This window comes from Mastigoproctus giganteus, chromosome 13, assembly GCF_048544385.1.
Source record: "Mastigoproctus giganteus isolate SK-2022 chromosome 13, ASM4854438v1, whole genome shotgun sequence".
NCBI classification, from domain to species: Eukaryota; Metazoa; Arthropoda; class Arachnida; order Uropygi; family Thelyphonidae; genus Mastigoproctus; species Mastigoproctus giganteus.
In genome coordinates, this window is record NC_143587.1 from 47,288,296 (window position 1) to 47,310,816 (window position 22,521).

At 39.4% G+C, this 22,521-nt stretch overlaps 1 protein-coding gene across 11 annotated transcripts in view; it reads left to right on the forward strand.

Annotated features, from left to right (window-relative positions):
- The window catches only part of trol (terribly reduced optic lobes), a 1,731,230-nt gene that overhangs the window by 1,401,036 nt on the left and 307,673 nt on the right, over nt 1-22,521 (forward strand). For all 11 annotated transcript variants that reach the window (XM_090387691.1, XM_090387694.1, XM_090387699.1 and 8 more), the window contains one exon: nt 2,349-2,540. In XM_090387691.1, the coding sequence (XP_090243817.1) occupies nt 2,349-2,540 (192 nt within the window). The remainder of the gene's footprint in view (nt 1-2,348; nt 2,541-22,521) is intronic.

Genomic DNA, 22,521 nt, shown 5'->3' on the forward strand with positions numbered 1-22,521 from the left:
ATCTTCAACAGTTTCTCCTCCACTTTACTCCCAGTTATTTCAAGATTCTGTAACTTACTGCTAGAGTTGAATACACCTCTGGCATTCCCCTCGCTGAATAACTCCTCATGTGTGAATGTCGATGCAAAATATTCATTTAGTTTGTTAGCTACCTGAGCAGGATCATCAACACTTGACCCATCAATATCAAGTGGACCAATCTGATTCATCCCTTTCCTTCTAGAGTTTACATAAGTAAAGAACTCTTTGCTGTTTTTCTTTGCATCCCTTGCCAAGGATTTCTCGTAATCTGCCTTCGCCTGCCTAACCTCCTTTGTAACTTGGTTGCATATCAACTTGTATCTATCATAGGCTTCTGTGTCATGTGTTAATTTGTACGTATCCCATGCATTTTTCTTCTCTGCCATATGCCTCATTAGTTCATCTGACATCCATTTTGGCCTAAACCTTGAACAATATTTCTTAGTTGGTATGTAAAGCCTAGTAGCTTCCAAGATAAGTTCTTTGAATGCTTCCCATTTTGAATTTGCTGTTGGTAACATCATCAGTTGGTCCCACTGTATAGAATTTAAATACTGTCTCAGTCCATCGTAGTCGCCTTTACGGAAGCAATAACCCTTCCCTTTACCCCTAATGGTAGTTACCTCTTTGAGTAAATCCCACTTCAGCACACTGTGATCACTGCCACCTAGTGGTTCATTTATCTGCAGATTCTTAATGCATGAAGAATCACTGCTGATAATCAAATCAAGAGTATTACTCCCTCTAGTTGCCTCCCGAACATGCTGATGTAGAAAACAATCATCCAATAAATCCACAAAAGCCCTGCTAGTGTGTGAGTATCCAGCCCCCAAATTCCAGTCAATATCTGGGAAATTAAAATCTCCCATTATAAGACACTCTGATTTACTGGCCCACTCTATTTCCCTGTACAGTTCCTTATTATACTCATCAGAGTCATTAGGCCTATGGCACACTCCTACTCTCAATTTTGATCTCCCAATGTTTATGTCACACCAAACTGACTCCACACTGCACTGTCCAGCGATGTCGACTGGCTTCACTTCCTTGGTTTTTATGTGTTTCTTAACTAATAGCATAACACCTCCCCCCTTCCTATCCTGTCTATCCTTTCTGTAGACGTTGTACTCCCCAAATTGCAGTTCCGCATCCCTTATATCTGTGTGACACCACGTCTCTGATATCCCAACAATATCTGCCTTCGATGTTTTGAGCAATACCTCAAATTCATCAAATTTATTTACTAAACTCCTAGCATTGGTGTACACGCAAGTATACCTGCACCTGTTTCTATTCTTAGCTACCCTAACACAACCCATGTGTTTACTTGTACCACAATGGCTCCCAGCAGTCTCTGAAATACCATGCATCTTGTTTTTCAGTCTTCTGCTCATTCTAATAGAAGCAGTGCAAGAATCTCTTTCACCTCTGCCAGTGGCTACTGTCAATCTATTGGTCTTTGTCTCCCCCCAAGCTAGCAGTTTTCCGACCCACCTAACACTGCCTCGATAGCATCAGCAAATATTCTTGCACCCTTTCTATTTAAGTGTATCCCATCCCTGTAGAAGCAATCTCTCCTGTTAACAAGTACAGTCCAGGCTGAAAAAAATTCTACCCCTTGAGCCTTGCACAATCTTTCCAGGGCCGAATTGATCGACAAGGCTCTCATCATATACTGTTAGGCCAAGAAGCAAGTTTTTTACTCTTAGCCTGTTCAAAATCTAGTTTTGACTGATTAATAACTGCTTTACCATTGTTGAAAGCTTTGGTGTAGGCAGAAAATGAAATTGAAGAATTGGAAACAAGCCAATTACAATATGCAACATTCTTTTCTTGAACAGCCTTAGCACATTTATTGGAAAACCAAGGTTTAAATAAAGGACGAGATTTTAAAGTGGAGTGTGGAATAAAGGATTACATTTTTTTGGGGTTTGGGGTTTTCATTAAAAGGAAAAAAGGCAATTTACTATAAAATTTGATTTAGAAAAAAAAAAAAGCTTACATAAATAAAAGTAAAGCATAAGAAAATGTATATGCAATAGCTTTTGATATGCCACTATCAAAAGTTTTATTCATCCATTAAGTTTACACTAATAAATGTTATATATAATAAATGTCATGCATAAATGTTAAATGCTAAAAATGTCTATTTTTATTTCATTTCTGAATCTGCATATGCATTAAATCCTAGTTATCAGTGTGAAAATAAAGTTCTCTTGCTAACCTGCATAGTAGTTTATCAGCAGCTTATCTTTCTTATGTTAATCAAAGTGAAATTACCTTCATTATTAATATCAAGAATTTCTATTGTAATTTTTTTATTTTAGGAACAGACAGAGATATTTATCTGAAATGGATTCGTTCAGATGATGGACCTATGCCTTCTGATCACAGACTAGCAAATGGGGTATTGTATATTAATGATGTGAAACCTGAAGATTCAGGTGAATATTCATGCCTTGGCATTGTAGAAGGTGATATTATCTTGTTTACAGAACGTGCAAGATTAGCTGTTGTTGGTAAGTACTTTTATTTTTAAATGTTTTCTTATCACCAACTTAACTTTCATTTATCTAATAATGATGCATTTTTATTATAAATATTTGGTAGTGCTCAAAGTTTTCAATTTAATATGAAATAAACTCACGGAGAAAGAAAACAAAGTTTACAGTATGTCATCATTACTTTAACATCTCATATTGTAAAACTGCAGAATTTGCATTACTTTCAAATAAGTAATGCTACCCTAATAGAGAAGACTATTCCCAATTTAGTGCCACCACTCAGACAGCTGTTTTTTTGGAATGTGTTTCCTCTTCAGTGGGCAGGCCCATGGGTGTAGAAGTAGACACCCTTGAAATAAAATAATTTTAAAATATGAGAGATGGCAAAAGGTGTGTGAATTTAAATAAATGCATCATGTTGGTGCAATTTTTTATTAAATTTTTAAAATTTGAATAGATGAAATGGCAACTGATGTTTTGAGAAAATAGTATTTTGTTAAATGAGCTGATTTTTATGTAATGTTTTGGGAACCTTACCAAAACCCATCATCATCAGGACATAATTGGCTGTACTGTTAAGCCTCCTGGGGAATGGAGGAGCTGATTTTATTATTTCTGATAACTTTGAATGTAAAATAATACAATTCAGAATGTTGCAATTTTAATTTTTCACGTATACATTATATTGTTAATAAATTTGCTTAATCAACAAGATGATAGGATTTGCAGTTCCTGATATGTATATGCATGATATACAATTAATAGGCATGAGTACTATATGCAAGGTTTGAACAAAGCATGCAGTGAAAGTTGCAGAAAATTAATTTTATTCAATGATAAATGTTTACATTGTTAATAGTCTTCAATATAATCTCCTGCTGCAACCACACTTGTTCCATCATGCTTTTTACTAAACAAATCATTTCTGGAAGTCTTTTGTGAATGCTTATAGGCAGTCTGTGTGACTGGATTTCTTGAATCAACTTATTGTTTTCCTTTCTTGTCCTGTTTTAATTTTGGAAATAACCAAAAGTTGCATGATGCCAAATCAAGTGAATAAAGAGGTTGTGATAGAGCAGGGATGCTTTTTGTCCAGATATTGAGTTACATGTTACATGGTCATATGAATTCGTAAATGGTTGGAAAAGGAGCAGAGCCAACATTTTTGCCATTCTTGGTGTTGATGACAAATACCTAATAATTTTGAGGAAGGTGATAAGAGAATGCATTGAACCATTAAGATTAATTATGAGGGTATCATTAGACTACAGGAGGGTCCTTTGGATTAGAGAACTGCCAATGTATTGTGAATCCCTAAAGACAGTTCTAAGAGGGAAGTGAGTAACTACAGACTAGTTAGTCTAACTTCCGAAGCAGTGAGAATCATGAAAGCAATGATTAAAAATGCAGTGCAAGGGCATCTTGATAGAAATCAAGAGTTATGGGCCTATATGAGAACTTGAACGACAGGGTGGATGCCCTCGAAGGATTAAAAGTGAGGGCCCATCAAGCTCTCAGCTGCCCACACCAATGCCAGAGCTTGCACTTGGTCATCACACAACACAGCGGCAGCCCCCAAGGCAGAATGCGCTGGTCCCAAAGGAGCTAGTAGTTGTTGGTGACTTTATTGTCAGGGAAATGGGAAACATGCTTTGTAAAAAGGATAGGTGAAACAGGACCAGGGTACGTCTGCCAGGGGCAAAGGTTGATGACGTAGAGCAGATATCATCTTTTAAGGGCACAAAAGATGATATAGTTGTACACATTGGCACTAATGATATTAAGAGTAGGAGACCGGCGGAATTACTTAACAAGTACAGGTCACTGTTGAAAAAAAGCCGTGAATTAGGGTTGAATTTGAAAGTCTCTGCAATTCTGCCCAGACACGATAGGAGGCAGTATATGATGAGAGCCCTGTCGATCAATTCGGCCCTGGGAAGATTGTGCAAGGCTCAAGGGGTAGACTTTTTTTCAGCCTGGTCTGTACTTGTTAACAGGAGAGACTGCTTCTACAGGGATGGGATACCCTTAAATAGAAAGGGTGCAAGAATGTTTGCTGATGCTATAGAGGCAGTGTTAGGTGGGTCGGAAAACTGCTAGATTGGGGGGGGGGTATACAAGGAATAATAGATTAACAGTAGCCACTGGCAGAGGTGAAAGTGATTCTTGCACTGCTTCTATTGGAAAGAGCCGAAGCCTGGAAAATAAGATGCAGGATATTTCAGAGACTGCTGGGAATCATTGGGGTACAAATAAACACATGGGTTGTGTTAGGGTAGCTAAGAAAAAGAACAGGTGCATGTATACTTGCGTGTACACCAATGCTAGGAGTTTAGTAAATAAATTTGATGAATTTGAGGTATTGCTCAAAACAGCAAAGGCAGATATTGTGGGGATTTCAGAGACATGGTGTCACACAGATATAAGGAATGCAGAACTGGAATTTGGGGAGTATAACGTCTACAGAAAGGATAGACAGGATAGGAAGGGAGGAGGGGTTATGCTATTAGTTAAGAAACACATAAAATCCAAGGAAGTGAAGCCAGTCGACATCGATGGACAGGGCAGTGTCGAGTCAGTTTGGTGTGACATAAGCATAGGTAAATTAAGATTGAGAGTAGGAGTGTGCTATAGGCCTAATGACTCTGATGAGTAGAATAAGATACTGTACAGGGAAATAGAATGGGACAGTAAATCAGAGAGTCTTATAATGGGGGATTTTGATTTCCCAGATATTGACTGGAATTTGGGGGCTGGTCACTCATACACTAGCAAGGCTTTTGTGGATTTATTGGATGATTGTTTTCTACAGCAGCATGTTCGGGAGGCAACTAGAGGGAGTAATACTCTTGATTTGATTATCAGTAGTGATTCTTCATGCATTAAGAATCTGAAGGTAAATGAACCACTAGGTGGCAGTGATCACAGTGTGCTGAAGTGGGATTTACTCAAAGAGGTAACTACCATTAGGGGTAAAGGGAAGGGTTATTGTTTTCGTAAAGGTGACTACGATGGACTCAGACTGTATTTAAATTCTATACAGTGGGACCAACTGATGATCTTACCAACAGCAAATTCAAAATGGGTTTGTTACTTGGTTTTTAGGAGCATTAGCAACTAAGGCCATATTGCTCCGGGGATATGCGGTGGTCATTCCCTGACCTTTCCGCATCCTCCGTATTTGGTGGTCACGGGCTCAAACCCCGATCTAATCAAGAAGCGTGTGCTACGCACTGCTGCTCCTGCCCACCTGGCTACGGAGGCGCCTTCAAAATGGGAAGCATTCAAAGAACTTATCTTGGAAGCTACTAGGCTTTACATACCAACTAAGAAATATTGTTCAAGGTTTAGGCCTAAATGGATGTCAGATGAACTAATGAGACATATGGCAGAGAAGAAAAATGCATGGGATACATACAAATTAACACGTCACACAGAAGCCTATGATAGATACAAGTTGATCTGTAACCAAGTTACAAAGGAGGTTAGGCAGGCGAAGGCAGATTACGAGAAATCTTTGGCAAGGGATGCAAAGAAAAACAGCAAAGAGTTCTTTACTTATGTAAACTCTAGAAGGAAGGGGATGAATCAGATTGGTCCACTTGATATCGATGGGTCAACTGTTGATGATCCTGCTCAGGTAGCTAACAAATTAAATGAATATTTTGCATCGACATTCACACATGAGGAGTTATTCAGCGAGGGGAATGCCAGAGGTGTATTCAACTCTGGCAGTAAGCTAGAGAATCTTGTAATAACTGAGAGTAAAGTGGAGGAGAAATTGTTGAAGATAAATACAAGAAAGGCACCTGGGGTGGATGGGATCTATCCAGTTATATTAAAGGAGGCAGCAAAGGAAGTAAGCAAACCCTTAGCCATAATTATCAGAGCTTCCTTGGACTCAGGGGAAGTACCCATGGACTGGAGATGTGCAAATGTGACCCCAATTCACAAAGGAGGATCAAAGGGCGACTCAAGTAATTATAGACCTGTGAGTTTAACTTCTGTTCCTGGAAAATTAATGGAGGCGCTGGTTAAAGAAGCACTGCAGGATCATCTGGACAAGACTTCAGTTATAGCTCAGACACAGCATGATTTTGTTAAGGGGAAGTCTTGCCTGACCAATTTGATTGGATACTATGATGCAGTCACAAAAGAACTGGATGCAGGGAATAACTTTGATATTATATACTTGGATCTTAGAAAGGCTTTTGATACTGTTGCACATGGAAAACTGCTGCACAAATTGGAGCAGTGTGGCATTAGAGGCAAATTGCTGCTATGGATAAAGGGGTGGTTGAGGGGGAGAAGACAGAGTGCTAATCAATGGACACTGCTCATCGTGGACTAATGTTATTAGTGGAGTCCCTCAGGGTTCAGTATTGGGTCCATTATTGTTTTCTGTAATTATAAATGATATTGATGATGGTATATCAAGCTTAATGTCCAAGTTTGCAGACAATACGAAGGTTGGCAGGTTTGTCAAGGACACTACTGACACTATGCTACTGCAACAGGATCTGGAAAGGTTGAGCAGATGGGCTGAGAGGTGGCAAATGAAGTTTAACAATGACAAATGTAAAGTACTAGATATGGGAAACAGCAATCCCAGAGAAACGTATCAACTCTGCGGTACTACACTGACAGTGGTAGAGAATGAAAGGGACCAGTGGGTGGTTTTGCAGGTAGATATGAAGTTTTCTGAGCAGTGCAGATGAGCTGCAAGAGTAGCTCATGGTGTATTGTCAATGATATATAGGAATTTTTCTAGCAGGGATAAGGAGGTGATTATTCCCTTGTATAAGGCAATGGTCAGGCCACACCTAGAGTACTGTATACAGGTCTGGAGGCCTCATTTCAAGAAGGATGTAGAGATGCTGGAACGAGTACAGAGAAGGGCAACAAGATTAGTGAATGGAACAAAGGGGTGCTCTTACGAAGAAAGGCTTAAGTTTTGCAAATTACAGTGTCTGGAGACTAGGCACCAGCAAGGTGATCTGATAGAGGTCTATAAAGCCTTGAATGGTTTGAGCATGCTCAGTGCTGATGGGATTCTTCCTCTTGCTCAGAATAATCACGTGAGAAGGCATTAATTGAAATTGAGGAAGGACAGATGTAGGATAGACGTGAGGAAATTTGTCTTTAGCCAGCGGGTGGTTGGTCGGTGGAACAGACTTCCATCCCTTTTCGTGGAAATTGATAGCCTAAGTTTAAGGCTCAGCTGGACAGGTATTTTGAACGAACAGAGGGGTGAAGTGGAAGTGGTTATTTTTTATTTATTTATTTTTTTATTTTATTTTTTTTTTGGCTGATGCTGCATAAGCTTGCATTTCTTGCATCAAATGCCTATGCTAATGCTAAATGCTAAATAGTAATTTTAATGAAACACAGTGATTTTTGTAAAGTGAAAATCTTGTTTAACCAATTTGGTTAGCTATTATGAGAGTTACGAAATTATTTTTACATTATTTGGACTTGAGCAAAGACTTTGACCCTATCCTGCACAAGAAATTCCTATATAAATTGAAACATTGGTATTAGGGCAAGATCCTCAGATTTATTGTCATATCGTTGCATTACAGGATGCAGAGGGTTGTGATGATTGGTTATTCTTTAGACATGTAGTCTCTTGCAAATTGGTGCTGGGACTGCTGTTATTTCTGGTTTTCTTAAATGACATTGAAGGAATACAGGATATGATGTCAAAATCTGCAGATGATATCAAGATAAGGAGAATGGTCAGTGAATTGTGCTTGGTATCTATGTTTGTCTGATGATATGGGTAAAAGTAATGCTTGTACTCACCTCGAGAATTCTTGTTTGTTGCCACAACAGCCAATGTTGGCAAGATGTTCTGAGAGTAGTACCATTTACAATGAGTGGAATGAGAAAGATAGGGAAGATAGGAGGAGTGGTAGTGTCATGCTTCTTATCAAAAGCAGCCTGAACTCGAAAAGAGCTTTTGCTGAGTCTGAAGTTACATCTGCCAGCATAGAATCTGTGTGGTGTAAGTTAGTTGGAAGCAAAAGTATAATTAGGTTGGAGTAATCTACAGACCAGAAGATTGTGAAAATATAACGAGGGTCTTTACATACAGATGGAATGAGCAAGCAAGTGTGAATGTGTTATTATGGGTGACTTGAAGCTGCTCCAAATTGATTGGAATATGTGGGAGGGAAACTCACCTTAGCGAAAAAGTTTTCTAAATAAACTAGATTATTATTTGTACCAGCATGTCAGAGATAATATTAGAGGTGAGAATATTCTTCACAGGACTTAAAATACAGGAACCACTGGCAGGTAGTGATAATGCAGCCTTCAGTTGGAAGATGAAGAAAGATGGTGCAGTAGTTAAAGGTAAAGGCAATAGTTTTAATTTCAGAAGAGAGGATTTTGACGGTTTAAGGCACTAATGGCACCTATTGGGTGGATTGCACAATGAAGGCGAATACACTTGAATTATGGAATACCTTTAAAGCAAAATCACAGATGCCATTAACTCATACATATCATTAAGAAAATATTGCAGGAGGAGGAAGCCGAAATAGATGAATGCGGAGCTGGCCAGTCAAACGAACAGAAAAAGATAGCATGGGATACAGAGAAATGAAAAGTACAGAAGCCTACAACAGCTATAAATTGATTTGTAATAGTACCACAGATAAGGTTAGAGAGGCCAAGGCTCGATATGAGAAAGCGCTGGCTAAGAGAGCAAAGAATGGGGACAAAGAATTTATGTATGTGAATACAAGGAAGGAAAAAAGCAAATTAGATCAGCCCTTGTGTGCTGGGTGTGAGAAAGCCTTAAACAACCCAGCTGATGTTGCAGATGAATCGAACAGGTACTTTTCATCTGTCTTTACTGAAGAAAGACCCTTCATGCTAAGAAAAGGCAGAGTCATATGAAATTAGTGATTTTTCAAGTCTCTTGACTACTCAAGTCTTTTAATTGAAAAGGTTGTATGTGTTCTTTGATGATTTCTGGGCATTTTGCCTAGGAAACATCAGTTTTCTAGTCAAAATGATTATTATTATTATTAGCTATATGGTGCAAGGAAGCCTGAGAGTCCCTGATACTATGTTATGTCAAAGAACTGCATATGTTCTTGCTGTGTATGCACCATATCGAAAAATTCATTAATTCATATATCATGTTCACTTGCTCCACTTTTATTTTATCTACTGAATGTATTATGAATAATCAAACTAATATGATAAACTTATTTTCAAAAAGATCTGAACCTCCCAGAACTTAATTTCACAAATATACTTTGTCCCAGTTCCAATATCAATGATTCCTTTTCCATCTACAATCTGTCAAGCTGCTTGTTCCAATAGAACAAGCAGCTTGTTCTATTGGAACAAGCTGCTTTTAAACTGTTCTATTGGAACAGTTTAAAAGTTACAGCTATCAGTTACAGGCTCCGCAAAAACGATAAGTGTTTGCCTTTTATTTACATGATTGTTGTTTTATATTGTACTTAATACGTAGTCATATAGTTATAGTTACGCTGGTTATTTTTATTTTAATTTAGATAAAGAGTTTTTGTGGATTTTACTTACGATAGGTAAAACCGTTATTTTTGTTTGATTTTTGTAGCCATTGTTTTTGTATATAGGGAATTCAAAGTTTTTGTAGGGAATTCAAATTTTTTAATTGAGGTAGCTAGGTAGCTCTAACGCATAATTATATAGTAATACGCTTCACTGTTTCTATTTCATAGTTTCTATTCAAATACTACTGACATTTAATTTATTGATTTTATTAATTTAAACTACCATGCCCCGAACTAGAGCAGCAAAGCAACGGGCACAAAGTGGCAGGAGTGTTGTGACTCGGGGGAGAACTGAGGGGGACGATTCTCCAACGCGTCACAGCCTAAAAAAATGTGCAACTTGTGAAATGTTTGCCGAACTCTCTGGAACGGAACATGATATTGCCATGGAGGATGTCTTTGTGTGTGCGCGATGTAAGGAGTGTAAGGAAATCAGGCGACAACTCAGCGTTGTTATGGGCCTATATGAGAGTTTGAAGGACAGGGTGGATGCCCTCGAAGGAAATAAATTGAGGGGCCCATCAAGCTCTCAGCTGCCCACATCAACGCCAGGGCTTGCACTTGGTCATCGCGCAACACAGCGGCAAACCCCAAGGCAGAATGCGCTGGTCCCACAGGAACTATTAGTTGTTGGTGACTCTATTGTCAGGGAAACGGGGAACATGCTATGTAAAAAGGATAGGTGGAACAGGACCAGGGTATGTCTGCCAGGGGCAAAGGTTGATGACGTTGTAGAGCGGATATCATCTTTCAAGGGCACAAAAGGTGATATAGTTGTACACGTTGGCACTAATGATATTAAGAGTAGGAGACCGGCAGAATTACTCAACAAGTAGGTCACTGTTGAAAAAAAGCCGAGAATTAGGGTTGAATTTGAAAGTGTCTGCAATTCTGCCCAGACAGGATAGGAGGGAGTATATGATGAGAGCCTTGTCGATCAATTCGGCCCTGGAAAGATTGTGCAAGGCTCAAGGGGTAGAATTTTTTTCAGCCTGGACTGTACTTGTTAACAGGAGAGATTGCTTCTACAGGGATGGGATACACTTAAATAGAAAGGGTGCAAGAATATTTGCTGATGCTATCGAGGCAGTGTTAGGTGGGTCGGAAAACTGCTAGCTTGGGGGGATACAAAGACTAATAGTTTAACAGTAACCGCAGGCAGAGGTGAAGGTGATTCTTGCACAACTTCTATTAGAATAAGAAGCGACCTGGAGCGAGGGGTGTTGGGGGTTTCAGGGACGGATGGCAGTCATCCTGGAATAGTTGGGTATATGGGATGTGTTAGGGTAACAAGGAATAGGCATAGGAGCATGTATGCTTGTATGTATACCAATGCTAGAAGTATAGTAAATAAATTTGATGAATTTGAAGTGTTGGTCAAGACATCAAAGGCGGATATTGTTGGGATAGCAGAGACGTGGTGTCACAAAGATATAAGGAATGCAGAACTGGAATTTGGGGAGTACAATGTGTACAGAAAGGATAGACAGGACAGAAAGGGAGGAGGTGTTATGCTGTTAATTAAGAAAAACATAAAATCAAAAGAAGTGCATCCAGTTGATAGAGATGGACAGTGCACTGTTGAGTCAGTTTGGTGTGACATAAGCACTGCAAAAGCAAAAATAAGAGTAGGAGTGTGTTACAGGCCTAATGACTCGAATGAGTACAATGAACAATTGTACAGAGAAATAGAGTGGGCCAGTAAATCAGAATGTCTTATAATGGGGGATTTTAACTTCCCAGATATTGACTGGAACTTGTGGGTTGGTCACTCACACGCTAGTCAGACTTTTGTGGATTTATTGGATGATTGTTTTCTGCAGCAGCATGTTCGAGAGGCAACCAGAGAAAGTAATACTCTTGATCTGGTTATCAGCAGTGATCATTCGTGTATTAAGAATTTGCAGATAAAGGAACCACTAGGTGGCAGTGATCACAGTGTGCTGAAGTGGGATTTACTCAAAGAGGTAACTACCGTCAGGGGTAAAGGAAAGGGTTTTTGCTTCCGTAAAGGGAGTACACTGGTCTCAGACAGTTTTTAAATTCTGTACAGTGGGATCAACTGACGATGTTACAAACAGTAAATTCTAAGTGGGAAGCATTCAAGGAATTAATCGTGGAAGCTACTAAAAGTTTCACACCTATTAAGAAATATTGTTCAAGGTTTAGGCCTAAATGGTTATCAAATGAACTAATGAGACTCGTGACAGAGAAGAAAAATGCATGGGATGCATATAAATTATCAGGCGACGCAGAAGCCTGTAGCAGATATAAGCTAGTCTGTAATCAGGTCACAAAGGAGGTTCGGCAGGCAAAGGCGGATTACGAGAAATCTTTGGCAAAGGCGGATTACGAGAAATCTTTGGCAAAAGATGCTAAGAAAAACAGCAAGGATTTCTTTACTTATATAAACTCTAAAAGGAAGGGAATGAATATGATTGGTCCACTTGACATCGATGGTTTGACTGTTGATGATCCTGCTCAGATAGCAAACAAACTGAATGAGTATTTTGCATCTACATTCACACGTGAGGAATTATTACAGTTTGAAAATGGAAGAAGGTTATCAAATTGTAGCAGTGTGCTTAATGATTTTGTAATAACTGAGAGCAAAGTGGAGGAGAAATTGTTGAAGTTAAACATAAGAAAGGCACCTGGGGTGGATGGGATCTATCCAGTTATATTAAAGGAGGCAGCAAAGGAAGTAAGCAAACCCTTAGCCATAATTATGAGAGCTTCCTTGGACTCAGGGGAGGTTCCCACGGACTGGAGATGTGCAAATGTATCCCCAATTCACAAAGGAGGTTCGAAGGGTGACACGAGTAATTACAGACCAGTTAGTTTAACTTCTGTTCCAGGTAAAATAATGGAGTCACTGGTTAAAGATGCATTGCAGGATCATCTAGACAAGACTGCAGCAATAATTCAGACACAGCATGGGTTTGTTAAGGGAAAGTCTTGTCTGACAAATTTGATTGGTTATTATGATGTGGTCACAAAGGAACTGGATGCAAAAAATAATTTTGATATCATATACTTGGATTTCAGGAAAGCTTTTGACACTGTTGCGCATGGAAGACTACTGTACAAATTGGAGCAGAATGGTATTAAGGGTAAGTTGCTACAATGGATAAAAGGATGGTTAAGTGGGAGAAGACAGAGGGTGGTAATCAATGGGTGCTGCTCTTCGTGGACTAATGTTATTAGTGGAGTCCCACAGGGTTCGGTGTTGGGTCCACTGTTGTTTTGTATATTTATCAATGATATTGATGAAGGTATATCAAGCTTAATGTCGAAGTTTGCAGATGACACGAAGGTTGGCAGGGTTGTTAATGACAGTCATGGCAGTGTGCTACTGCAACAGGATCTAGATAATTTGGGCAGATGGGCTAAGAAGTGGCAACTGAAGTTTAACCTTGACAAATGCAAAGTACTGCATATGGGTAGAAGTAACCCCAGAGAAACGTACCAACTGTGTGGTACTACACTTAAGGTGGTAGAAAATGAAAAAGACCTGGGAATAATTGTGCAGTCAGATATGAAGTTTTCTGAGCAATGCAGACAGGCTGCTAGGGCAGGTCACGGGGTTTTGTCAATGATATATAGGAATTTTGCTAGCAGGGAAAAGGAGGTGATTGTCCCTCTGTATAAGGCAATGGTCAGGCCACGCCTTGAGTACTGCGTACAGGTCTGGAGGCCTCATTTTAGGAAGGATGTAGATTTGCTTGAGCGTGTACAGAGAAGAGCAACACGATTGGTGAGGGGAATGAAGGGATCCTCTTACCAAGAGAGGCTTAAGTTCTGCAAATTGCAGTGGCTGGAGACTAGGCACCTGCGCGGTGATCTGATTGAGGTCTATAAGGCCTTGAATGGGTTGAGCACGCTGAATTCTGATGGGATCCTCCCACTTGTTCAGAATACGAACCTACGGGGACATAAGTTCAAATTAAGAAAGGATAGATGTAGAATAGATGTGCGGAAATTTGCCTTTAGCCAGCGGGTGGTTAATTGCTGGAACAAACTTCCATCTGTCGTTGTGGAAGTTGATAGGTTAAATAAATTTAAGGAGGAACTGGACAGGCATTTGGAGGGTATGGTGTGATTTTTTTTTTTTTTGTTTTTTTTGGCTGATGCTGCATAAGCTCCTACACTTGCTTTCTTGCATCAAGTGCCACTACTACTACTACTACTAGAAGCAGTGACCTCTGCTTGCAACTGGTCACTATTGCCTTTACCAGTTGCAAGAACCACTTAAACCTCTGTCTGTGGCTATTGTTAATCTATTAGTTTGTGTACCTCTCCAAGCTAGTAGTTTTCCAACACACCTAACACTGCCTCAATACCATCAGCAAATTTTCTTGCACCCTTTCTATTTAAGTGTATTCCATCCATGAAGTAGTAGTCTCTCCTGTTAACAAGAACAGACCACACTGAGAAAAATTCTACTTCATTAGCCTTGCACAATCTCTTCAAGGCTGGATTGATTTACAAGGCTTTCATCATATACTCCCTCCTATCCTGTCTGGGCAGAATTTCAGACACTTTCAAATTTAACCTTAACTCACAACTTTTTTCCAACATTGCCCTGTACTTGTTAATTAAATCTGCAGATCTCTTCTTGGTAAGAGCACTCCTTTGTTGCTCTTCTTTTCACTGATTTTGTTGCAACAGCTCTACATCTTCCTAAAATGAGGCCTCCAGACCTGTATACAGTACTCGAGATGTGGCCTGATCATTGCTTTATACAATGGGATAAATACCTCTTTATTCATGCTAGAAGAATTTCTTGACAAAATCATATTTCACTGACAAAACCTCATGAGCTGTCGTGGCAGCCTGTCCGTATTGCTCAAAAAATGTCATACTGCCTGCACAATTACTTCCAGGTATTTTTCATTTTTCACTACCTTTGTGCATAGTTCCATACAGTTTGCATTACTCTGTGGTTACTGCTACCCATATGCAGTACTTAGCATTTGTCAATGTTAAACTTCAATTGTCATTTCTCAGCACACCTGCCTAACTTTTCTAGCTCCTGTTGCAGTGGCACTGAGTGCCAAGTGATATTAGTGACCACATCGCCTTTTCAGAGTGATTATCTAGTATGCTTAAGTGTAAATACGTTTCTCCTGAGTTTCACAAGTCTGATAACTCCTGAATATTATAATTAAATAGATATATTCAAATACTATAACCTAGAAAGGAAAGCCACCTTTCTTTAATCCCTCTTATTTTTAGTTAATACTAACCCCTCTTCTTTGCTTGGGTCACTAGGTGGCACCGCTCTTGCCTCCTCATGGCGGGGCTGGTAACCTGGGAGAAAAAGAATCTCACAGGGCCAAAAAGAGCATATCATGAGTAAGTCAAACTCAGACTTATCTGGGCTGCCAGACGGAACCCAGATATCTAAAAAGAAAGATAATTCCACAGCAGGAACTGCATAGCGCCAAAAAACTGAGCCAGAGACCTATCCAATTCCAACTTATTTGATCATCCACTCAACTGGTGAGAATGCAGTTGGCAAACTTTCTCCATTTAGAGTCTAAAAGGAATTGGAAAGTAGAGCTGGATCTCCGAAATCCGTAAAAAGACTCAGGTCAGGAGATATTCTCATTGAGACATCTAATGCCAAACATTCTGAGTGACTTCTGAGAATTAATTTCTTTGCAGGACTCCCAGTAACTGTAAGGCCCCACAGATCACTGAACACCTCTAAAGGAGTGATCTCAGACGTGGATTTACTAGATGTACCTGAAGAGGAAATGCTGAAAGAACAAGGAGTTATTCATGTTAAGAGAATCTCCACTAGAAAAGATGGCTGATCCCTACCCGCAATCTGATCTTGACCTTTAATACACTGAATCGTCCATCATCCATTAAGGCCGGATATCAGGTATGCAATGTCAGACCATATGTTCCAAACCCGCTACGGTGTTTCCGATGTCAGAAGTATGGACATTCCCAGACAGCTTGCCAGGGAACCCCTACTTGCACAAAATGTGGTTCAGTAGAACACGATTGCGAAAACTGTAATGCTTCTCAACCAGTATATCCAAACTGCAAAAAAAAAGATCATCCCGCTTATGCTAGAACATGTGAGCCCTGGAAAAGTGAGAAACTTATCCATAAATATAAAACTAAGCATAATGTTTCTTATCAAGAAGCAAAGAGAATCATCTCACCACCAACTCATGCAAACCGACCTACATATGCCCAAGCCACCAAAAAATTCCAATCAACTGCATCGCAAACTTAACTAACAGTACCCCCAAAAAAGAGTCTTTCTCGAATTACATAAAATCTTTGCACAGTGCAACTCAAACCCAAGCAGTCAATACACCAATTTTCATTTTCATACCACTCGAAAACCTCCACACCCCGGATCAAGGACTCAAAGAAAAACATATCCTAAATTCTAGTCACCAACAAGAAATGGACACTAAAGAAAAATCAGCAGATGACTCTGTCCTTCAAATTTTTGTTGAAGAAGACATGGACACAGAAAGGGCTTCCTTCCCAAAAAAAGATAAAACAAGAGTGAAAATCAGAAAACCTCATTAACACGAAAATGCTCAGAAAGTCTAACAAGAGATAAATAATGAACAGAATAATACAGTGGAATTGTCATGGATTCCGTGCCAATATTGATGACCTATGCGATCTTACCTGTAAATACTCACCAATGTCTCTGCCTTCAAGAGACGTATTTAAAACCCCAAAATACACCAAAACTGTCTCAGTATAATATTATTAGAAAAGATAAAACCAATCAGAATATTGCACATGGTGGTGTAGCTGTTTTAACAAATCCACATATTCCTACCAAACAGGTCTTACTGAACTCTCCCCTCAAGGCAATAGCAGTCCATGTAGCTGCTGACATCCATATGACAATCTGCTCCTTATACATCCCACCAAGCTATACCTTCCAACAAAATGATCTAAACAATCTTATAGCTCAATTCCCAAAACCTTTCCTCATTCTGGGAGACTTAAATGGTCATCACACTCTATAGGGTAACAACAACATCAATCAAAGAGGAAAACTAATTTTGAACAGTGTCTAGACAATAACCTCCTTCAAAATGATGGTCCACCTACATACGTTCACTTTACTTCAGGAACAAGTACTGCAATAGACTTTATCTGTTCAGCAACCTTGTATCCTACTCTTAAGTGGACGACAAACAACGATCCACTACATAGCAATCATTTCCCCATAATTATTGAATTACTTAATAAGCCCTCTCATCATCCTACTAAAATTCCATATTGGCTCACTGAAAAAGCAGATTGGCAGTCCTATAAAAACTAAACTTGATCCTGAAATAATCCAAAATTCCACAACTGATTAAGCAGTTGACTATGTCACAAAAATGATATTACATGCAACAGAACAAACGGTACCGAAATCCTCTTCAAAATTACCGATTCATCCAAAAATCTGGTGGAGTGATGAATGCCTTGTGGCTAAAAAAGAGCAAAGCTTGGAATTCTTATTAGTTGTAGTTGGACTCACCGGAGTCCAACTACAACCAATCTCATTCAATATAAGTGCGCTAGAGCAAGAGTGAGATATGTTAGATGCTGCAATAAAAAGGCTACTTGGATCTGCTTCATTTCAACTATCAACCAAGCAACTCCTACACATAATTTGGAAAGCAATCAGAAAAATGAGTGGCAAGTATCAAACAACACCTCTGCATATCATGGAATGGAGAGGGTAGAATGTAAATGATCCTACTGGAATTGCCAATATACTAGGTGAAACCTTTGCCGAAACATCAGCAACAGAAAGTTATACACCAACCTTCAGAAGATTGAAAACACGTTCAGAAAAACAAAAGTTAAACTTTTCTTCAAAAGGAGATGAACAATACAACTTACCTTTTACCATCCACGAACTGCATAGAGCCTTGTCAACATCTAGACACAGTGCTGTAGGACCAGATAATATTCATTATTCGATGATACAGAAACTAAGTACCGAATCATCACAGTCACTTCTCCATCTATTCAATAGACTCTTCCTGGAAGCATGAATTACATTGTCATAGACTTCTGGGTCACCTCCCGATTTTCATACAGAATTTCCTATGCAAGCGTACATACCAGGTTCGATTTAAAACCTCACCGTCCCAAGTATTTTCACAAGAAGGAGTTCCTCAAGGCTCTGTACTCAGTGCTTCACTTTTTATAATTGCAATAAACACCATTGCCGGACAAATTCCAAACACTATTGATAAAGCACTGTTTGTAGACAACCTTAGTATTTGGTGTCATGCTAAAAACATGAATACTATTGAGAGACAGTTGCAAGGGGCAATAACTAAGATCTGTTCATGGGCTCAGACTAATGGATTTCAACTTTGTCCGTAAAAAACATTTTGCATCCATTTTTGCCGCCAATGCAAACTCCATCCCAATCCGGAGCTACAATTGAATCGCCAACCAATAGCAGTTCATCCCAGCATACGGTTCTTAGGAATCACTTTAGACCATAAACTCACTTTCGTTGAGCATATCAAAAGACTAAGAACATCATGTCAACAAAAGCTAAATATCATCCGTGTTCTCTCTGCAACTAAGTGGGGAGCTGATTGCCTTACTTTATTACGGTTATATAGAGCATTAATAAGATCGAAACTTGACTACGGAGCACCAGTCTATAGTTCAGCGAGACCTAGTGCCCTTCGCTGGCTTGACCCTATCCATCATAGTGGAATACGCGTTGCTTTAGGGGCATATCGCACATCTCCAACACATAACTTATATGCTGAAGCACACGAACCCCCTCTGTCAATCAGGCGACAATAACTGATACTACGTTATGCCTATAAAATTAGATCTATGCCAGAACACCCAAACTGGCCCATACTTTTCACATCACAGCACAGCAGGTTATACCAAAACCGCCCTAATGCTAATCGTTCTTTGGGTATGAGAATAAAACACCTCTTAGAAGAACTAAATTTAACCTTAGACAATGTGGCACATAGCCTCCCATCCTCTCTTGCTCCTTGGAATATCATTCCACCCACATGCAGACTTACATCTGCATGAATGGAATAAATCTACATTGCATAGAGAAAACTTCTTGCAACTATACCATGCAGTAGTGGACCAGTTTCCCAGCTTTTCCATAGTACATACTGATGGATCAAAGAATGATGTCCACGTTGGAATCGCCGCAGTTTTTCCAAACATCACATTAGCTTATCAGTTATAATGTGAGTTCAGTATATTTTCCGCCGAACTCATAGCAATTCAGGTTGCACTGAATCATATTGAGTCCTCTGATATTAACAACAGCATAATTTTCAGATTCTTTAAGTGCACTTCAAGCACTAAAAACACCATGAACATCACCCACCCAGTCGTGAAAAGAATAGTCAGCTCTTTACATACCTTATCAGAACTTGGAAAAAACATACACTTCTGCTGGGTCCCAGGACATATGGCAATTCCTGGAATTGAACTAGTGGACAATGCTGCCAAATTAGCTCACCTACCACCCAAGAACAAGTGGAAGGTGCCTCTTCAAGACTATCAACCAATAATCCAGGAAAAATGCATGTGCCAATGGCAGTTATCATGGGAGAATCAACCTAATAATAAACTTTGAAGTATCAAGCCAAACCTTGAGCGATGGCCTTCCAGCTTTAGTTCAATCCGACATCAGGAGGTAATATTGGCTCATCTGCGAATAGGTCACACAAATATCACTCGTGGTTAGCTTTTAAGAGGAGAGATACCCCCTTCAATGTCATCACTGTAATACAATGCTCTCAGTGAAACACATTCTGGTTGAATGCACAAAATATACAAGAGAATGCCAGAATCTTTGCACTTCAACCACAACAAAAGATCCTACACTTACCTCACTTTTAAACAATGAAACAAATGTCTCAAGCATATATAACTTTCTCAAGATGATTAAAGTATATCACCTCCTTTAGTTAGCTAAAAAAAAAAAATAATAAAATAAATAAATTACTTTCTGGTTCCTTTTTACCATTTTCTCTATTTGAGAAGAAATGGCATGCATAATTATCATATGTATGGCGCACTATGGTCATAGTTGCCGATGCACCCAATAAATCCCAAAACAAACAAACAAACTTCCTGGAAGATAAATTCCCTAATCAATGGCATTATGCTATGGTCCTTGCCTTCCCTAAACCAGGTAAAGACCCTACAAATCCCACTTATTATAGATCTATCGCCTTGACCAGTTGCATTTGCAAAATTCTCGAAAAGATGAACTGCCGACTGATCTGGTACCTTGAAATTTTCAATCTGCTACATTCTGCATAATTCGGTGTTTGACAAAACAGATCTATACTAGTAAGACTAGAGAATTCCATTCGGAATGCATTCCTCAGATCAGAACATCATGTATTGGTCTGCTTTGATATCAGTAAGGCCTATGATTCCACGTGGAAGTATGGAAATTGGGAGGTAATTTACTCCGTGAATTACCTCCCAATTTTCATAGAGAATTTCTTATGCAAGCATACATTCCAGGTTTGATTTAAAACCTCACTGTCCCAAGTATTTTCACAAGAAGAAGGAGTTCCTCAAGGCTCTGTACTCAGTGCTTCACTTTTTATAATTGCAATAAACACCATTGCCGGACAACTTCTAAACACTATTGATAAAGCACTGTTTGTAGACGACTTTAGTATTTGGTGTCATGCGAAAAACATGAATATTGGAGACATGAGCATATCTCATGTCTCCAATACATAGCTTATATGCTGAAGCACATGAATATGAGAGACAGTTTTAAGGGATAAAACTAAGATCTGTTCATGGGCTCAGACTAATGGATTTCAACTTTGTCCATAAAAAACAGTTTGCATCCATTTTTGCCGCCAACGCAAACTCCACCCCAATCCGGAGCTACAACTGAATTACCAGCCAATAGCAGTTCATCCCAGCATACGGTTCTTAGGAATCACTTTAGACCATAAACTCACTTTCCTTGAGCATATCAAAAGACTAAGAACATCATGTCAACAAAAGCTAAATATCATCCGTGTTCTCTCTGCAACTAAGTGGGGAGCTGATCGCCTTACTTTATTTACGGCTATATAGAGCCTTAAGATCGAAACTTGACTACGGAGCACCAGTGTATAATTCAGCAAGACCTAGTACCCTTCGCTGGCTTGACCCCATCCATCATAGTGGAATACGCATTGCCTTAGGAGCATATCTCATGTCTCCAATGCATAGCTTATATGCTGAAGCACATGAACCCCCCTCTCTCGATCAGACAACAACCGATACTACATTATGCCTATAAAATTAGATCTATGCCAGAACACCCAAACTGGCAGATACTTTTCACATCACAGCAGGTTATACCAAAACCACCCTAATGCTAACCGTCCTTTGGGTATGAGAATAAAACACCTCTTAGAAGAACTAAATTTAACTTTAGACAATGTGGCACATAGCCTCCCTTCCTCTCTTGCTCCTTGGAATATCACTCCCCCTTCATGTGACTTACATCTACATGAATGGAATAAATCTACATTGCATAGAGAAAACTTCTTGCAACTATACCGTGCAGTAGTTGACCAGTTTCCCAACTTTGTCATAGTACTTACTGATGGATCAAAGAATGATGCCCGCATTGGAATCGCCGTAATTTTTCCAAACATCACATTAGCTTATCAGTTGTCAGGTGAGTTCAGTATATTTTCCGCCGAACTAATAGCATTCAGGTTGCACTGAATTACATTGAGTCCGCTGATATTAACAACAGCATAATTTTCACAGATTCTTTAAGCGCACTTCCAGCACTAAAAAATATCATGCACATCACCCACCCAGTCGTGAAAGAAATAACAAACTCTTTATATACCTTATCTGAACTTGGAAGAACCATACACTTCTGTTGGGTCCCAGAACATATGGCAATTCCAGGAAATGAACTAGCAGACAGTGCTGCCAAATTGGCTCACCTACCACCCGAGAACAAGTGAAAAGTGTGTCATCAAGACTATCGACCAATAATCCAGGAAAAATGCATGTGCCAATGGCAGTTATCATGGGAAAATCAACCTAACAATAAGCTTCGAAGTCATCATCATCATCAGCCATTTTCAATCCACTGCAGGATGAAGGCCTCTCCAGCAACTTTCCAAGTTGCTGGAGAGGCCAAGCTTCGAAGTATCAAGCCAAACTTTGAGCGATGGCCTTCCAGCTTGAGTTCAATCTAACATCATGAGATAATATTGGCCCATCTGTGAATAGGTCACACAAATATCACTCATGGTTATCTTTTAAGAGGAGAGATACCCCCTCAATGTCATCACTGTAATACAATGCTTTCAGTGAAACACATTCTTGTTGAATGCATAAAATATACAAGAGAATGCCAGAATCTTTGCACTCCAGCCACAACAGAAGATCCTCCTACACTTGCTTCA